Below are 20756 nucleotides of genomic sequence, written 5' to 3' on the forward strand. Positions count from 1 at the left end.
CCAGTCAGCCAACCAACCAGCCATCCCACCAACAACCACACAATGACACCGTGGAATAAAATCAAAAAACACATTTTTCCTTTTCTTTTTCATCTGTCGGAGATTAAATCCCTCCGAACTGCTCTTCAATTGTGTGTGTTTTTCATTGTTTATTTTTGGAGTAGTTTCTTGTTGTTATTGTTATGTGAATTTAGGTTGAAGGCGTTAATAATGTTTGGAAGAAAGAAAGGTGGCTGGATTTAAAAATAAAAGAAAAAGTAGGTATTGTTTTGAAGATGTCTGTTGGTGTTTTTGTAGTTGTTGTTTTGAGGCCGTTTGGGCGTCGTGGATTTTAGTTGTAATATTTTCTTCTCGGAGATTTAACGGTAAAACAAGTAATTTAACGTTAATATTGTACCTCAAAAGATGTAGAGGAAAATTTAGATCGAGTTGGAAGTAAATGTCTCTCAGTGACGAACTTTAGAAAGATATTTTTTTTGTCAAAATAATGAAGTAAAAAATGTGGGTTATTCCAAAAAGTGGAGCACTATTGGCAATTGATATACCCTCCACCATACCCATCCATTGTATTAGGATTGTAAAGCGATTTAGCGACATCCGTCCGTCTTTTTATTCTGCCACATTTTGAAACAAAATTAGCTAAAATTTGGCAATTGGGGTTATCGCCACGTATGTTCTCTCCTTGCAAACATTTTTCGATTAGGGTCCGATAATTGGAGTAGTCCCCATTCAGTGGAACATCCTGATTTTCGTTATTTTGAAGGTTTCTGCTACAATTTCCAAAAAAATTTTCGCTAGTGGTCCACTTATTGATATAGCACCCATGAAATGATACCTCTAGAGGTTCTCTTTAGGTTTCATCATCCATTGATACAACACACATATAACGGAACTTCCCGATTTTCGGTATTTTAAAGGTTTGTGCCACAAATTTGAAGCAAATTAAATGAAATTTGACAATTGGGGTTCTGGGAAGGTATGTTCTCTACTTGGGGAAAATGTTCGGTTAAGGCCCTCTAATTGATATGCACCCCATATAACAGTACCTCCCGATTTTTGGTATTTTTGAGGTTTCTGCCACAATTCAACAACGAAACAGCTGAAACTTTACATTTGGGGTTCTTGGTAGGTCGGTTCTATTCCAGGTCCATTAATTCGTATAGCCCCCCAATGGTGCCACAATTTTCAACCAATTTACATGAAATTTTACGATTGGGGTTCTCAGTACGTTTTTTTTTTTTTCTCCTTGCGAAAAATGTTCGCTACAGATCCACTAATTGGTACAGCCCTCATGAAATGGCACCACCCGATTTTCGGTATTTTTAAAGGTTTCTGCCTTTTAGCTAAAACTTTACATTTGGGGTTCTTGGTACGAATTTTCTTTCCTCGCAAAAAATTTTCGATTCAGGTCCACTAACTGGTATAGCCCCGTGTAGTGGTACTTCTCGATTTTCGATATTTTTGAGGTTTCTGTCACCATTTTGAACTAAATTAGATGAATCTCTACAATTGGAGTTCTTGGTAGGTCTGTTCTATCCCTGCAATATAGCCCCATGTAATGATACCTCTCGATTTTCGGTATTTTTGACAATTGGGGTTCTCGGCAGATATGTTTTCTCCTTGCCAAAAATTTTCGATTCAGGTCCACTAATTAATACAGCCCACATGTAATGGTACCTATCAATTTTCGGTATTTTTGAGGTTTGTGCCACAATTTCCAACCAATTTAGATGAAGCTTTATAATTAGGGTTCTCGGTAGATCTGTTGTATCCCTACAGAAAATATTCGCTACATTTCCACTAATTGGTACATCCTCCATGTAATGGTACCTCTCGATGTTCAGTGTTTTTGAAGGTTTCTGTTATAAAATCCAACCAAATTAAATGAATCTTGACAATTGGGAATCTCGCTAGGTCTGTTCTATCCCTGGTCCACAAATTCGTATGGCCCCCTTTATAACGGTACCTCCCGATTCTCGGTATTTTTGAGGTTTGTGCCACAATTTCCAATCAAATTAGATGAAACTTGACAATTGGGGTTCTCTATAAGTCTGTCCCACACCTGCAAAAAATATGCGGTACAGGTCCATTAATTGGTATAGCCCCCGTGTAATGGTACCTCTCGTTTTTCGACATTTTTGAGATTTCTGTCACCATTTTGAACTAAATTAGATGAAACTTTACATTTGGGTGTTTTTGGTACATCTGTTCTCTCCCTGTAAAAAATATTCGCTTCTTGTCCACTAATTGGTATAGCCCCCATGTAACGGTACCTCCAGATTTTCGTTATTGAGATTTCTGCCAGAATTTCCAACCTAATGAGCTGAAAGTTTATATTTGGGGTTCTTGGTAGGTCTGTTTTTTTCCTGCCAAAAATATTCGCTACAGGCCCACTATTTGGTACGGCCTCGATGTATGGATTTTCCCGATTTTCAGTATTTTTGATGTTTTTATAGCAATTTCCAACAAAATTAGCTAAAACTTGAGTTCGGAAGGTATGTTCACTTTTTGCAAAAAATATCCGAATCAGGTCCCCATAGCGGCTAAGGCGAGCCTCCAAATAACGGTTTTAGACCTCCGGTTTCTTTGGACCAAATCCGTTTCAGGATATTTTGAGTCGGTCTAGGGTGTTTGCCTTTCAGGCTGGCTGGTGCGCACGATAACTGGGTACATCGTAATATTATTGTCAAACTTAGCTCGATTTGAAGATGAGCAATATCGGTCCATTCCCTATGGTACCTCCACCAAAAAAGGTCTACATTTTCGAAAAAAATGTTTTCCAGCACAGAAAGAGAAAGGATAATCCGATTGTGCTCCAACTTTGCAAATCTTAGGTCATGTGCGAAAATGGACAATACCGTCCCCCTCCATCAAGTAACTACCCAACAAAGGGTAAAAATATGAAATAATTATAACTCTTATGTAAAATCTCAAATAAAAGTCTGATTGTTTTCAAATTTGGCACATCCCAATATTTTCTCCTACACAAGATCTCGTATGAAGAACGGATATAACGGACCGCTCCTTGTGGTATCTCCCCCATAACTGATCAAAACTTTTGAATAACAACGAAGCTTACAAAGTGACGCGAAATGACCTACGGATTTCTTTCAAACTTGGCACATTCCAATATTGCTATTAACACACGATCCTGTGTGAAGATGGGATATATTCGGTCCACTTGTTCAGATACCTCCTCCACAACAGGTCAAAATGTTGAATAATTTTAACTTGTATAAAATATAAAATAAGAGTCCGATTGTGTTCAAAATTTGAACTTCTTACCACACAAGACTAGCTGTGATGATGGGATATATCAGTTCTCTACTTCTCATACCTCTCCCAAAACGGGTCAATATTTGGAATATCCGTGAAGCTCTTAAAACGCGAAATTAACATCTGATTCCATTCAGACTTGGTACATCTCAATATTTCCATCAACACAAGATCTGATATAAAGATGGTGGAGATCGGACCACACCTTCTGGCACCTCTCCCACATCGGGTCAACATTTTGAATAGTAAAATGGTAAATAAACATCCGACTCTTTAAAAATTCCATACATTCCCAATATTTTTCTTTACACAAGATCTGGTGTGAAGATAAGATGTATCGACCTACTCCTTCAGGTACCTCCCCCACATAGAATTGTAATTTTCAGTATTTACATATCTCATAACTTGCGAAACAAGTCAGCGATGCTTTTCAAACTTGATACAAATAAATATCTCTTGTAACCAGGTATCTAATGTGAATAAGGAATCTATGCGCCAACACCTTCTGGCACCTTCCCCAGAAAAGTTGAACATTTTGACTATCATTTATTCGCATAAAAAATCTACCGGTTCAGCAAAACGAATATTGTACCAATTTTAGTACCATTTACTACACATGTAGCAATCTTATTTCCAAATTTGAGCGTTCCAGCTTTATCGGTTCTCCCATATCGAAGTTGTACCAACTTAAGTACCATTCAGAATTTTTCATACAATTATAGTACACATTTCCGAAACCATCTTCATATGTCCAGAATTAGCGAATCTAATACATATTACAGATTTAAAGTACTATTCGTTCAACCAATATCAAATTATAGCCAGTACAGTAGTATTTCGTACCTTTCGTGCACATAAGTACAAGATTAGAAAATTACCTCCATATCCCAATCATACACTCCGCCCGTTATGTTATTTTCAATTTTCAGTATTCCATCTCCATCCGTTCCCCAAATTCAAATTTTACCAAACTTAGTACAGTTTAGTACTTTTCGTTCCAAAATTACCTCCTTACATCGACCCTACTCCTCAACCATGAAATGCTAACAAATATGGAACATTTTAGTACTTAACGAGCACTTATAGTGCGAATTTGCGAAAATTCTTCGATACACCCACCCTGTGTCCAAATTATTGAGTTCCAGCCCTACTGGTTCGTCAAATACAAGGGGTACCATATTCAGTACCTTTTAGTACCATTCTAGTACGAATTTCCAAAAACCCCAACCTTATTTGACACCTTCGAACCAAGAGTGACCCTGACGCAAAATTTCTAGCTTCAGCGTGTTGATGTAACGTTAAGATAGTCAGTAAGTCTATCAGTGAATATAGTTTTTGATAAAGATCTCGTAGCTACTGGGGGTATTAAAAAATTGTCACAACGAAACTTTCCGATTTTTAGGTTTTTTAGAGAACGTATTTAATATTTAACCGGAAAGCCTGGGTTCTAGATCTACCTAAACGATCTGAATCGGATTGGAAATTATAGCAAAAAAATCGATTTTGCGGACACGATTTTTTTATTAAAGCCTAAATAGGTCGCAAATCGTCACAATATCGTGGTTCAAAGTAGGTGTTATTTCCTGCCCTGGATCCACAGATATTTTATACTTAAAAAGGCCGTCCTGGGTTGATTGTGTTCTCTGTGTGTATGTATATCCCAAACATGTTCACTATCCCTTCTTTACCGAATTTTGAGGCGAATTTTCGATGCTTTTAATATATTTTGAAATTTTGTATAGGTTTTGATATTTTTAGCATAATTTCTGATTATTTTAAATTTAATATCAAATTTTTTTAAATTTGAATGAATCAAAAATCCAATATCTAGTTATCACTTTTTCGATCCCATCCCACTATTTTCCTTTCCTTGCCTTTTTTCGCCTAAAACACATTTCTGATGTTCTTAACTTTTTGAAAAAAAATCCCATTTTCTGTTTTGTACCACTGTGCCCCGCATTTATAAACATTAACTTGCATGTTGTTGTTTTTTTACAACTCCCAAATAAACATCAGAATTATATCTCCACATTTACATCGGAACATCATCATGACAAGATGGAGGATAAAGAACAGCGATAGATGAAATTAAAAATAACATTAGAGTTGTGTTTTTGTATTGTGTTCTGGTTTTTGTTGGCCGGAAATTGAAACTGAAACGAAAAGCAACAACAACAACAACTCTAAAAATATCACGACACACAGGTATGAAACGCCGCAACTTATTTTGATATTTCAAATTTAAATGTTTAAAATATGTTGGTTGGCTGGAATGGTGGCTGGCTGGCTGACTGGCGGTGATGGTATTAGAATTTGTTTTATGCATTTTTAAATCGGAGAAATAAATTCTGAACTTGACTTTGATGTTCAGAAAGAAAGGCAGACAGTTGTTGTTGGGGCGGACTAAATGTTGTTGCTACTGTTCCAAGGAAAAGTATTCCATTCGGGAGTGAGGGTTTCGTTGTTGCCTTTAACTATCTACTCATTGGCTGTGTGGAATCGATGAGGATGGTGGTGGTGATGATGATAAACATGACATCAGAATGCTATCACATTGCTGCTGTAGCTATAACTACTGCTGATATAGTACGTGCTATATGGGGTGTTTTGTTTTTGGTTTTGTAGAGAATTGTGGTAATAAATCTCTTTGTTGTTGTTGCGGTTCTTGTTCACAATTCTACAAATAATTGGTGAGTAAATTTAGATAACAAGACCACCAAAACTGACAGACAAACAAACAATCGAACAGTCATACATGTTGATTCTATTGGAAATATAGATCGCTTTGTAAACCGCCAATGCAAACATTTATAACTGCGGTCTCAGGCTGCCAATATAGAAACAAGTACAGAGAGACAGAGAGAGAGAGAGAGAGAGAGAGAGAAAGAGAGAAGTGATTTGTTTGTAGATGAACAAATGCGATAAGAATGAAGATTCATTATTGCGGTTATTATGTGTGAATTCAAAACAGCTTATTTTCAAATTATTAATTGAATACAAATTGAATTTGTTTTCTTAAACCTGATCCAAATAACATAAACAAAATTTGCCATCAATCTGGATTGTATAATGTTCAAATTAATTATAAAGAAATAGAATGCTGGTTTTTATTAAATGTCGCATGCATATAAATTTGTGGATGAGTGGAATTGAAAGTTCAAAATCTATTCAAGATCTACTCGTTAAAGATACACTTTAATGAGCAAGTAGTATTTTTGTAAAAGTGGAATCTGTATTGAAAGGTATAAAATATTTCTGGAATTGAAGGTTTTATGGAAATAATATTCTTGAGAGTAGAGGAGGGTAGGTGTAGATATTTTTAGAATTTCAAAGTAGTTAAATTGTGATTCGATGAGTTTAAGGGATGTCTCTCAATGGAAGAACTACAGAGTCAAACAGCAGGGTTTAAAAAAACCGGCAAAGAAAGTCTTAAAGTCGGGCGGGGCCGACTTTATGATACCCTACACCACTTTGCATATTTAATAGAGCTTCACATAACAAATAAATGTTTTTATCCGGAATTTGCGAGAATTTAATGATATCAACTATGATTATAAAGGGTGTTTTTTTAAGCTCGATAGAACTTGAAATTGTAAAAAAATAAGACAAAAAATTAATTTTTTATCAAATTTTTTTATTCGAAAGATTAATACGAGACAATAACATTTGAAAATGATTTCGGGCATATGGGCACCGCGGCTTTTCAATTTTTGGCCACTTTTTCGAGCACTGCTGACCGTATGTCACGAATAACACGAACAATGCTGGTCTCCAAGGCGTCAATTGTTGCTGGTTTATCAGCATAAACCAGTGACTCCACGTAGCCCCACAGGAAATAATCGAGAAGTGTCAAATCGCACGACCTTGAAGGCCAATTGACAGGTCCACTTCTCGAAATCAACTTTGGTTGCGTTCGCCGTATGGCACGTAGCGCCATCCTGCTTAAACCACATCTCCTCCATATCAATGTCATCCATATTTTTAAACAAAAAATCATTGATCATGGTGCGGTAACGATCTCTATTGACGGTAACGCGAGCCCCGGCCTCATTTTTGAAGAAATAAGGTCCGATAATGCTAAAGCGTGAAAAACGCACCATACAGTGCATTGGAGTCTGGAGGTTATGGAGTCTGTTGGGTCTCTTTTGTGGATTGGTCCCGTTAAGCCAAAAAATGCGCCTCATCGCTGAACACAATTTTGCGATAAAACAACGGGTCATTTGCCAACTGATAAATTTGGATAATTTCGTAGCGTTGTTTAAGCGTGAGTCTATTCATGATGATTTGTCAGAGTATACTGAAACAAATAAAAAAAGTTTCATTAAAATTTAATTTTTTGTGTTACTTTTTACAATTTAAAGTTCTATCTAAAATCTTAAAAAACACCCTTTATAAAGAAATCACACTATCACGCTTGAATTCCACCACGAAAAACTTTTTTCTGGAAAATTCTCACCAAAATGGTTTTGTACGCTTGTAAACAATATAATGTGCTGTCACTGGAATAATTTTAACAGCTGTCGGACGAGTGGCTTTGAAATGACAGTCTGAAGTTGGTTGCAGTTTTTTTTATCTCAACCTGTAGAACAAGAAAAGATCTTCCAATTTTGTTCAAACATTGGAAATCCTAATACTTGTATCAGTGCTAGGTCAGGTGGTAAAAGAACAATATCGGCACACTCCGGGACCACTCTTCACAACAATGGGTCTACGTTTTGAAGAATCACAACGCTTGCGAAATTTGCGACTGTCTTCAAATTTTACTCATCCTCATATTTCTTAAAACAATAGATCTTATATGATTATGGGTAAAATCGGATCGAATAATTTTATCTCATAAAATCCGAAAATATCCCACGTTCTTTTCAGAGTTCGCAAATTAAAGTTCGCAAATGGTACATTCAGAGAAAGGTGTACATAAAAAGCAAACCGACTGACATTTTCTAATTTTTTTTCTGGCACCCTCTCACAGAACAATCAATGACATCACAGAACAATCAAGAACACCTCCCCACCAATTGTAACCCAAATGCAATATTCCAGTTTTACACTTTTACCATATTCAAAGGACAGACATTGCGAAATTCAAACAACCATTCACTTTGGTTTAAGATTTTTATTCATTTATTTATTATAATTTTTTTTTCGCAAAACATACTGTGATATTGTATGCAAGAATGTAGTAAATATTATTACACATTACGACTAATATATATTAAATAAAGAAATTATATTTTCGATAACATTCGAAATCGCTTTTTGTTGTTACATCAATATTTTGTTTTTATAAGTAATTAATTAATATTATTTACACTTAGCAGATAAACCGAAAAAAACAACTATATTATTCTATAGTTAATATTAAAAAAATCTAAAATTTATTTTATAATTTTTGTTATATGTGTGACGACCATTGACTTATTTCGTATAAATTGACTTAAATTCTTTCAAAGAAATAATATTTTATTTGTAATAGTTAATAACAAAGAATATTGGATATTTTGTTTGGATTATTTTGTAGTTGTTTTTGTTAAGATACATTTTTGTTAGCCACTGACTAAGATTGGTTAAAAATTAAATAAAAAAAATTATGTGGAAAATATTAAAAAATACGATCATGGTATTGCATACGAAGATCATCGTATTTTTGTCTAGTTTTGTATTTGATTGGTATATATTAAAGTATGTATAGATTTTTAGTACAAATAAGCAGGTTGTCCAAAAATTGGGTTCTAGAAGATGTCTTAATGAGTTTCTGCATGTAAGAGCCATCTTATATGTGAATACGATTTCTCAACGGTCTTAAGCCGCTAAAACATATTTTTTATCGACGATATCTCCATAGCAGCCAACACAAAATACATCTAAAAATGTTTCTACTTATTGAAGATATGTCAAGGGCCTCCAAAGCTTTTGGCCAATTCGAAAAAAATCGTCTATGCCTAGAAGACTTCGTAGAAGCCTGTCTTGTTAACATATCTCTTCAACGACTTATTCGAGATGTTCTCTCGAAGGTATTTTGTTAATAAAATACCTCAAAAAGTAGCTTCTACTTATAAAATACCTTTCAAAGACCTCTTATGTTTGGAAGATTTCTTAAAACCAATTTATATATTAAAGACCTCAACAAAGACTTTTTCGTATGGAATACCTCTCAAAAATTATTATATATTATAGATGTCCTATGTCTTATTTAAGAAAAGATCTTCACGGCATAAAATACCCATCAAAGGTCTTATATAAAATAAGGGCTTTCTATTTAGGTATTCTACGAATAAATCTCAAAGGTTTGCATTATTTAGATCTCACAAGTTAAGAGTATCCCTCAATGGGATTTTCTCAGAAGAATTTAAAAGGTGTTCCATATGTTTAAATCTGAAGTGTTTTTAATCCATACAAGATCTCCCATAGGTTTTATCGATACAGAAAAGCCTTTAGGGGTCTTTCAGATATAGTCTTAAATTTAAAGAAAACTTTCAAGGATCTTTATCCTGTATTTATTGCAAAGGTCTTCAAAATTCAAAATACATCTAAGTGGACTTCTATATATGGACGACCTCTCAAAGGTCTTGGTCTTTATAAAATAACTCTTCTATTTAAAGTCTTCTTTTTATAGAAGAACTCTCAAGGGCCTTCACTTTAAAGAGGACCTCTCAAAGGTCTTATATATACAGATGTCTTCTCGATCATAGTAAACCAAACGTTTCATAGGTCTTCTAGAAATCGTCAATATATTACAGTCCTTTTAAATGTTTCCCACAAACTGAAGACATCAGGAAGGTCCTTTACTTGTAGAAAAACTCTCAAAGGACTTCTCTCACAGACCTCTTATATTAGACTTCTTATAGTACTTTTAGATATATAAGATATCTCCAAACTTTTCGATTTATAGAGGATCTTCTAAATGTCTTCTGTCATAGGAGACCTCCCAAGGGGCTTCAATTAAAGGAGAACTCTCAAAGAATATTTGAAGTCTATTAAACTTGTTCTAAATATAGGATATTCTCTCTCTCTCTCTCTCTCTCTCTCTCTCTCTCTCTCTGAGTACTTCTAAATCTGGAACTCTCTCAAAAGTCTCATTCTCAATTCTTTTGCACGGTATTTTTGCTATAAAAAATCAGGCCTCAGGTTCTACGGCATTTTTTAAAGAAAAAATTAGAAGAATTGGAAGATCACTCAAGGCCTTGTACATTTGTTGGGGAGGTACCAAAACGAAGTGGGGAGTGGCTTTTGTATAAAATTATGCAATGGTTGAAACATTGAAATTTGTGAAATTTGAAGAGAATTGAATGCATATTTCTTGTTCTATGAGCTTCATGATCATTCAAAATTTTTAACCTTTTGTGGGGAGGTACTAAAGGATATGTTGGAAGGTGCCACCGATATATACCACCACTACACCAGATCTTGTGTTAATAGAAATATTGCGATATGCCGAGTTTTGGAGATATCGGATGCTCAATTCACGTTCTATGAGCTTCACAATTATTTATAATTTTGACCCGCTGTGAGGGGAGGTACCAGAAGGCGTGAGCCGATCATCATCTATCATCTTTACATCACATCCTGTACTGATAGAAATATTGGAAGATGACGAGTTTGAAAGGAATCGGACAGTTATTTCACATTTTATACGAGTTATAATTATTTTGACACTTTGTGCGGAAGGTACTTGAATGAGTTGTCCGATATTGTTCATTTTCGCACTATACATGGCCCTGTTTAAAATATTAGGATTTGTAAAGGATTGGCACAACATCGAATGATCCTTTTTTGTTTTATGGGGCAAATTATTTTCTGTGAATATGTTGACCTTTTTGAGGTAGATACCAGAAGGAGTGGACCGACATTGTCCATCTCCGAACTCGATCTAAGTTTGAAAATAATTTTACTATTTACCAAGTTTGAACTAAATCGGATACTTCCAGACGGACGGACGGACAACCCTAGATCGACTCCAAATGTCCTGAAACGAATTTGGTCCAAACAGACCTGGGGTCTACAACCGATATTTCGATAAGGCATATTTTGGCTGTATCAAATGATATATTCCCTGTCTAGCCATATGGCTGAGGGTATAAAAATCAGACCTTATGTTCTAGGGCATGTTTTCTATACAAAAATAATCATTTCGAAGATATTAAAGTTCGTCAATTAATAGGAGATTTCTCAAAAGGTCTAGGGCATTTTTTCTATAGAAAAATAATCAGGCCTCAGTTCGAAGACATCAAAGGTCGTCATTTAATAGGAAATCTCTCAAAAGATCTTTACACATTTGGTCTTCTTCTTATTTTTTATATCTGAAGATTCTCTTAGTAGTGCTCAAGTATTAAAGGCTCCGAGAGGAAAATCTCTCATCTCCTAGAAATAATGTCAAATTTGTTCCAGGGATAGAAGACGTTTTAAAGGTACCCTGTACACCTTTCAGATATAAAACGAAGCAGTTAAATAATTAAATATTACGAATTACAAAAAAAAAAAAAAAAACGAACAAAATCTGAAAAAAAATATCATAGAAGTTATTTTTATAATAACTTCTGGGGAGAATATCCCAGACAAAAAACAAGGGAACTGATGAGGATTGTTGGCTCTTTCCCAAAACCTAGATATTCCCTGCCTTACCCCCGGGTAAACATTACCTTCGTTCTCCACTAATAATCAAATGTTGTTTTTATAAAAACAACAATAAAGGGATTAAGCCTGACCATTTTGCAACAACAAAATACTATGGTATCCCGAACAAACAAGCCAACACTGTTCTCTTGCAAAAGACCTCTAAAATGCCTCCTTTCTATAGAATATCTTCCAACGATTTTCAATCTGCAGAACACCTCTCAAAATTTTTATGAATGTAGAAGAATATTTTCTTGCTACCTTATGCTTCTAGAAATCCCCTCTAAAGTCCCTTTCTCCCAAATTTTTCGACAACCTGTAAAAATGGCTTCTTCTTTCTTTGAAGATTTTTAAGTTAAGGACATAAATATTTATATAAAAAACAATTATTTTTTTTTAAATTTCTTAATTTCTCTTAAATTTTATTTACTTGGTTTCCTTAAATATAAGACTAAATTGTTTTGTTATTATTTTGTATTTTCAAGAAAATTATTAACAACAAATAAAAGCAAAAAAGGAAATTGAAAATATTTTCAATTTGTTTTGCAATTTCTTTTTCTTGAAATTGTATGCAAATATTTTTTTTTTTGTTTTTCTTTTATGTTTTTTGTAAGTATATCACAGATAAATATTTTATTATATAAATCAAATTAAATAATTTATATATAAATATTGTGGTTGTTTTTGTTGTTGGTATTCCGTTAGTGTTTGCATATTTAAAGTGTACTCACTTAAGACTATGATGCTTGTTATTTTTTCTTTTAAATTCAATTTATTTTTCAATTTTTCGAATTTGCACTCCCCTTTACAATCTCTTCCGCTTCCACTGTAATGGACTTGTAACTAGATATGCGCACCTCCGGATTTTATCTTCCTCCCCCCTTCTCATCTAATGATGACTCGTCATGGGAGCAAATGCCTGCATACTATAATAACGATCCGTATCCTCCTTTGTCACACTGGTCACATGATGAAACTGACACGGATGGGATATCTGGGCCTTGGGTGGCAAGGGGGCATGTTTGATACGTTTCTGTTTCGGCTTCTTACGTCCCGGCATGGAGAGAGCAATATTTTCCGGATCACTAATCAAACGTTCCATGTGCAGCCACAACTCCCTGGCTGCCTCGGAAGAATCAAAACTAAACCCAATCATTTGCTGGTGATTTGTCGACAAACACATTGTGTGGAACGATGGACCAGCCACCCGATAATTCGATAAATTATCAATGCGATCCGACCACAGGGCAAAACATGAACCCCGCTCAGCCAATACCAAGGTGACTCGCGGTATAGATCTGGCACGGGCACTACCTTTGTCGTAGAGTATTACCGGAATTCCAGTGAATATTAAATGCCAATCATTATCCTTGCCAGTGCCTTCGTAGAGATTGGCCAAGGCGGAGCTTACGAAAATTTCCGTACCCAGACCGCCAAAGAAACTCTCCACTTGTCCTCGTTCATAATCGGAGAGAATGTTATTACTGGCCGTATCTGTGCTCAGGGTGTCGGTGTCACCTTCGGAGTAAAGGGAATTAGCAGCGGCACTAACACCACCTCCACCACCACCGCAGCCGCTACTCTGCGAACCATGTGACCATTCGGCATTCATAATCATATCGTTGTTTTCCGATGAATTTGTACCCTCTGAGGACTCGGAGGGCGGTACTGAGTCACTGACCGAACCCAGGCGGCGTCGTGTATTCATATAGGACATCTGAAAGGAAGAAAGAGAGAGAAGAAAAAATTAACTTAGGAAAATATGAAATAAAAAAAAAAAAAAAAAAATAGAAAATAAAAATTAAAAAATATATTCCAATAGAATTTTTTGAAGGGAGGTCCTCTAACACTCTTCTATCAGCAAAGAATCTTCGAAAGATTTTCTATAGGCAAAATACTTTCTAAAAGCTTCCATACAATGAAGCTTTGTAATGATCTTCTGCAGATTGAAGACTTTTTATTGGCCTGCTACGGAAGCTTTTATAGAGAGAACGCTCTATTTTCTCTAGACTGGAGACCTTCAAAAGCCAGTCTTTAGGCAGGAGAATATTTCAAATAATCTCATAGGCTGCAAATTTTTAAAGCTTTTCTATGATCAAAGGAACTTCGAAAGCAATTCCGTAAGCTGAAGATTTCCTATAAAATACTTCTATGCTTCTATTACGTTTTTTAATAAACTTCTGAAGATTAAAAACTTCTAGTTGGCCTTCAATAGACTTTTCGAAACGCTGAAGCAGAATCCATAGATTGAAGACATTCTATTGGCAGGAGAGCTTTTAAAGTTCCTAAATACCCACAAAACCTTTTAAAGATCGTCTATTCTCAGAAAACTTTTTAAAGGCCTTCTTCCGACAGAAGATGTATTATATAGATTGAAGAGCTTTTAATAGCCCTCCAAAGCTCTTAGAGCTCAAGCGCCATAATTTTTATATTTTTTTTAATTTTAATGAATGAAAGCAAAAAATGTCGGAAATAGCATCAAATTTTAGAATAAGTTTAGATTTGTTCGAATTGGTCACCTTTGGCACGAATTATGGCCTTCAAACGGCCAATGAAACCGTCACATGCTGCCCGAATGTTGCTCTGCGGTATCTTGGCCCATTCCCGGCGAAGCGCTTGCTTGCGGTGATCGAAACTTTGGTATTCTTTAGCGCCAACCTTGTTTTCCAAAATACTCCAGACACAGTAGTCCAACGGATTGGTATCCGAAGATTTTGGTGGTCATTGTGCGCTGTAAGTAAAGCGAGGAACCTCATTTTGTAACCGTTCTTGGATGGTGCGTGCTGAGTGCGACGGTGCTGAGCCCTATTGGAATATCCCAGGTCTGCGGCCAAAATGTTTGCATACCCAAGGCTTTAATACACCCTCCAGAATATTTTCGCGATAATATTCGGCATTTATTCTGATGCCGAGCGGAGAGCAACCATCGGCTGTTATGGCGGTCCACCCCGTCACCATGGCCGGCGCTTGAGTTCTGGTGGTCCACCGAAGGAACCTCATTTTGTAACCATTCTTGGGTGGCGCGTGCTGAGTGCGATGGTGCTGAGTTCTATTTGAATGTCCAAGGTATGCGGCCAAAACGTTTGCGTGCCCAAGGCTTTAATACACCCTCCAGAATATTTTCGCGATAAAATTCGGCATTTATTCTGATGCCACGGTCGATTAATACGAGCGGAGAGCAACCATCGGCTGTTATGGCGGCCCACCCCATCACCATGGCCGGCGCTTGAGTTCTGGTGGTCCAACGAAGGTGCAGTGCACATTTTCAGCTGACCTCTTTGGTAATAAACCCCATAATTTTGTTTGTTAACAAACTGCTGGACCACGAAAATTCGGCAGTACACCACTTTCGGCCAATATTTTTTTTCAATATTTGCCGAATGGAGTATTGTTCAACTCTCGAGCCATTTTTCGGCCACAGCGACGCGGGTTTCGATCAAGTCGCTTCTTTAGGTTTCGAACCATTTCTGCTGATGTTGCTGTTTTCTTTTGTCCACTTCCTTGATGTCGGGCTACCCTACCAGTATCACGGTAACGAGTGATGGTACGAGACACAAAAGATTTATTCATATTTATATGCTGGAGTGCTTCCACCACGTGTAACTTTTTCTCTGGAAAATTCTCACCAAAATGCTTTTGTAGGCTTGTAAACAATATAATGAGCTGTCACTGGAATAATTTTAACAGCTGTCGGACGAGTGGCTTAGAAATGACAACAGTCTTAAATGCAGTTTTTTCATCTCAGTCTGTATGGACAAAAAAGTTGGGAAAGGTCTTATTTAGGCAGATATTCCATGGATCAAATAACTCTTCTAAGACCGAAAAAATCTTCATAGTTTTCTAAAGTCCGATAACCTTTCTCAGTTGGTTTAAATACCTTTACATTGCTCTTTATAGGACGAATATCTGTTTAAGACTTTTGAAGACCTTTTCAACGAAGACATTTTTAAGACCTTGAGACAAAGAGCTTCTATAGAAAACCTTTTTCAAATCATCCAAATACAGAAAGTCTTCCCGAGACCATGAAAAAAACTAGTTTATTGTGTTTTTTTTTCAAGACGCCGCAGACCTCTTTAAGGTCTTCTATACACCTAATGTCTTGTTGAAGCCTTATATAGACCAAGGAGATTTTCGACATTTTCTAAAGACCTAATGTCTTGTTGTAGCCTTATATAGACCGAGGAGATTTTCGACATTTTCTAAAGGCTATAGATATTTTCTAGATCGTTGATAGACTAATATCCTTTCTAAGTTCCATAAATATAGTCTTCTATAGGCCTAACATTTTCTTAAGCCTTTCCGAAGTCTTCTGTAATGTTTTTGAGACAGAATAACTTTTCATGATCTCCCATGGACCGACTTATTTCGAGACTTTCTGAGGATACTTTTTGAAAAGTCTTCAATACGCTTTACATTTTCTGAAGACCTGTCATATTCTTCTGTAATTTTTTTAGAGATAAAATGGGCCGACTTCATTTGAGACTTTATGGAAATTCTCTTTAAACCGAAAACTTTCAGTGTGTCTTCTATAGACAGAAGACCATTTGAAGACTTTTTATAAACATATTACCTATTTAGGAACCTTTTTGGGCCTTAAAAAATCTATTAATGTTATCAAAAAAACAAGTAAAAAAGCTCTAAGTTCGGCCGGGCCGAACTTTGAGAAACCTCCACCATTTGGAACAAAATTTGAATGCAGCCGTATATTAGGGTCTACACGAGGACGTGGAGGTGCATAGGCAACTTTTGTCATTAGCTATTACAATATTCAAAAGCGAAACTTAAAAAAAAATCTGTTTATAATGTAGCTAAAATCATCAAAATACCGAATATATGGAGGTACCATGGGAGTTATGAAAAGTGGACCTGCATAGACAATTTTAAATACTACATTTGAAAAAAAAAATCTGGTAAAAAGATCATCAAACTACCGAATATCGGGAGGTATTGTTATATGGGGGCTATGCGAAGACGTAGACCTGCACGGACAATTTTCCGTCAAAGGCTGTAGTATCCATTACGAACTTCAAATACCAAAATTGAAACAGTTCCGGTAAATAATGTCGCTAAAATCATCAAAATACCGAATTTTGGGAGGTACCGTTATATGGGGGCTATACGAAGACGTGGACCTGCACAAACAATTTTCTGCCATAGGATGTAGTATCCATTACGAACTACAAATATAACTATAACTATACATAGAAGATGTTCAGAGTTGATCATATATGGAGGAGGAGGTCTCTACGCAGAAAACTCTTTCAAAAATGTATGGTCTTTTATAAAAAAAATCTTCTTTCTATACCTTCGAAAGTTGATCTACACATATAAGATTCCTTGAAAGTATCCTTTCAATATAGAGGAATTTCAAGCGGTTTCTATATCGACAGGAGGCCTTCTGTAGAGACAGAATTGCTTCTGAAGGACTCCTATAGACATAGGGCCTTTATATGTCTTCAATTGAAAATCTTCAATTCTTCTTGGTTTTTATTTTTGTTCAAGTTATTCACCTCACAGCCTCTCAATTTTCAGCTTTCTCGCCAGGTTTTTAAAAACACTTTTCGCCAAAAAAAAAAATATATATATATTCGAAATGTCAGCTTACACACAATAAAATCCTCTTCTCTTTCCAAAAAAAAATCAACTCTTCATTCACTTAAAAAAAAAAACTCTAATTAAATACAAAAAATACACTGTCAATTCTTGTCTAATTAAATACTTAAGACCGACTAACGTCATAAAACGTTCTAAATGGAAACATGGCACTGCTGCTGATGACAAGCCAAAGACTTTCTCATGACATAAATATGGGGATGGATGTATGCAAGTATGTGTGCACATGTCATAAGCGGAACATTGCTTCGGTCGTTCGGTTCGGCTCGTTATAATTAAAGAATAAACAACAACATTTTTGTTTGGGAAATTTTTTCCTCAAATATGGGAACAGAAATTTTGCTGCCTCTCCAATTTACATGTCAATGTGATATTTATTGTGAACTCGAACTTGGCGGTGTTGTTGTTGGCTGTTGATGTTGTGTATTTTTAAACTTAAAATGATTTTTCGGTCTGTGTGTTTTTCCAATTTTTCAGATGCATTTTAAACAAGACGACAAATAGCTTATAATTATTGCTTTTGATGACGACAAAACACAATTTGTTTGAAAACGTTTGTGTGTGTGAATTTTTCACAGATATTTCTTGAAAAATTTGAATAAAAGATAATGCGATTTTAGAAGGAGGATATTTAGAGAAGTAGAATGCTCACAAAAGGCAGTATATATAAAATCCACTGTTTTTTCCAAAGACTCCGTGAATTTTTTTACATTTTTCGGCATAGTTACTTCTGAATTGCATCAGTCTCAAGATTTCCTGCTAGGAAGTCGTTTAACAAAATTCTTTAAAAATCCAAAGTTTTTGGGCATGAAATCGTTTAAAATAATCATTAAATAAATTATTTTTTTTTCTTTAATCTAAACTAGTTAAAGGGTATCAGTCGGGTTTGCTGACAGATGTATACCCTCAGCCTATGTCAGTTTATTTAAATATATTTTGACTTGCATTATTTGTTATATTACATTATTTATTGCATTACAGGGTGAGATAAAAAATTGCAACACAATCAAACGCCAAAATTTTTACATTTTTTTTAATTTTTTTTTAGAGCAAAAAATGGAAATAGCATCAAATTTTAGAACAAGTTAAAAAACAGTAAGTTCGGTCGGGAAGAACTTTGAATACCCTCCACCATTTGGAAATTTTCAAAAATAAAATTCTTAAAAAATTCTGTTAAAATTTTAAAAATACCAAATATAGCAGTTATATTGGGGTCTATACGACGTGGACCTACATAGGCTTTGTTTGTTATAAGCCATTATCATATTCAAATTCGAAACTTGAAATAAACAGTGAATAATGTAGCTAAATTCATGAAAATATCGTATATAGAGAAGTACCGTTATATCGGAGCTGTGCGAAAACCTAAACCAAAATTTCAAAATTTACTGTCACAGGCTGTAGCATTCATTACGAAGTTCAAATACGACATCTCAAACAATTTCGATGGGTATTGTACCTAAAATCATCAAAATACCGAATATAGGGAGGTACTGATATATGGGGCCTATACGAAGACCTGGACCTGCATAGGCAATTTTCTGTCACAGGCTGTAGCTTCCAATACGAACTTCAAATACGACATCTCAAAACAGTTTCGGTGAGTATTGTACCTAAAATCGTCAAAATGCCGAATATAAGGAGGTACTGATGTATGGGGCCTATACGAAGACCTGGACCAGCATAGACAATTTTCTGTTACAGGCTATAGCATCCATTACGAAGTTCAAATACGACATCTCAAACAATTTCGATGGGTACTGTACCTAAAATCATCAAAATACCGAATATAGGGAGGTATTGGTATATGGGGCCTATACGAAGACCTGGTACTGCATAGACAATTTTCTGTTACAGACTGTAGTTCCCATTACGAAATACTAAATTTGAAACTATTCCGGTGAATAATGTCGCTAAAATCATCAAAATACCGAATATCGGGAGGTACCGTTATATGGGAGTTATATGAAAACGTGGACCTACATGGCCCATTTACGAACTTAACCTGCCTACTGGAAAAATAAACATGTGTGCAAAATTTTAGCCATCTATTTCAATTCATTCAAAAGATAGCGTGATTGCAACAGACAGACGGACATCGCTCCCCTCCATAGTATGGTGGAGGGTATAATAAATTTAGAGTTGTTCGAATTGGTCACCTTTGACACGAATTATGGCATTAAAACTGCCAATGAAACAGTCACATGCTGCCCGAATGTTGCTCTGAGATAGTTTGGACCATTCCCGGTGAAGCGCTTGGTTGAGGTGAACGTGTATTGTATTTTTTAGTGCCAACCTTGCTTTCCAAAATACTCCAGACACAATTGGTATCCGGAGATTTTGGTGGCCATTGTGCCCTGGAAATGAAGCGAGGAACTTCATTTTGTAACCCTTCATGGGTGGCACGTGCTGAGTGCAATGGTGCTGAGTCCTGTTGGAATGTGCAAGGTCTGCAGCCAAAATGTTTGCGTGCCCAAGGGTTTAATACACCCTCCAGAAAAGTTTCGCGATAATATTCGGCATTTATTCTGATGCCACGGTCGATTAATACGAACGGAAAGCGATCATCAGTTCACCACTTTCGGCCAAGCGAAGCAACTCTTTAGCTCTTTTGAGTCTATTTTCTTTCTGTTGTGGTGTAAGTTCTACCACTTTTTGGAATTTCAATGGCTTTACCCCGAACTCATTTTTCAATATTTCAATATTTTCCGAATGGAATACTGATATGTTCAGCTCACTAGCCATTTTTCGGCCGGGTTTCGATTAAGTGGCTTCTTTATTATTCGAACTGATGTTGCTGTTTTCTTCCGTCCACATCCTTGACGTCGAGCTATGCTACCACTGTAACGAGCGATGGTACGAGACACATAAGATTTATTCACATTTAAATGCCGGAGTGCTCTAACGATAGCCACTTGTGGTTTTCCAGTCAAATATAAAGATATCACACTATCACGCTTGAATTCCATCACGAATAACTTTTTTTCTGGAAAATTTTGACCAAAATGCTTTTGTATGCTTGTAAACAATATAATGAGCCGTCACTGGAATAATTTTAATAGCTGTCGGACGAGTGGCTTGGAAATGACAGCTGTCTGAAGTTAGTTGCAAATTTTTCATCTAACCCTGTACATGCGATTTTTTGAATATCGACACCCGTTACCATCCAAATTTGTTCACTTCAAAATTCCGAACCTATCGGTTTATAACTGTAACCTCTATTTTGTCATCATCTCCAAAAGCAATAATACACC

The 20756-nt window shown here is 35.8% G+C and overlaps 1 protein-coding gene across 2 annotated transcripts in view; it reads right to left on the reverse strand.

Annotated features, from left to right (window-relative positions):
* Positions 1 to 12492: 12492 nt before the first annotated feature.
* Positions 12493 to 20756, reverse strand: part of LOC105262100 (uncharacterized) — a 216895-nt gene continuing 208631 nt past the window's right edge. For both annotated transcript variants that reach the window (XM_059125587.1, XM_005184122.4), the window contains one exon: positions 12493 to 13606. In XM_059125587.1, the coding sequence (XP_058981570.1) occupies positions 12779 to 13606 (828 nt within the window). In that variant the 3' untranslated portion in view covers positions 12493 to 12778. The remainder of the gene's footprint in view (positions 13607 to 20756) is intronic.

Source organism: Musca domestica, unplaced genomic scaffold (assembly GCF_030504385.1).
Source record: "Musca domestica strain aabys unplaced genomic scaffold, Musca_domestica.polishedcontigs.V.1.1 34, whole genome shotgun sequence".
Taxonomy (NCBI): Eukaryota; Metazoa; Arthropoda; class Insecta; order Diptera; family Muscidae; genus Musca; species Musca domestica.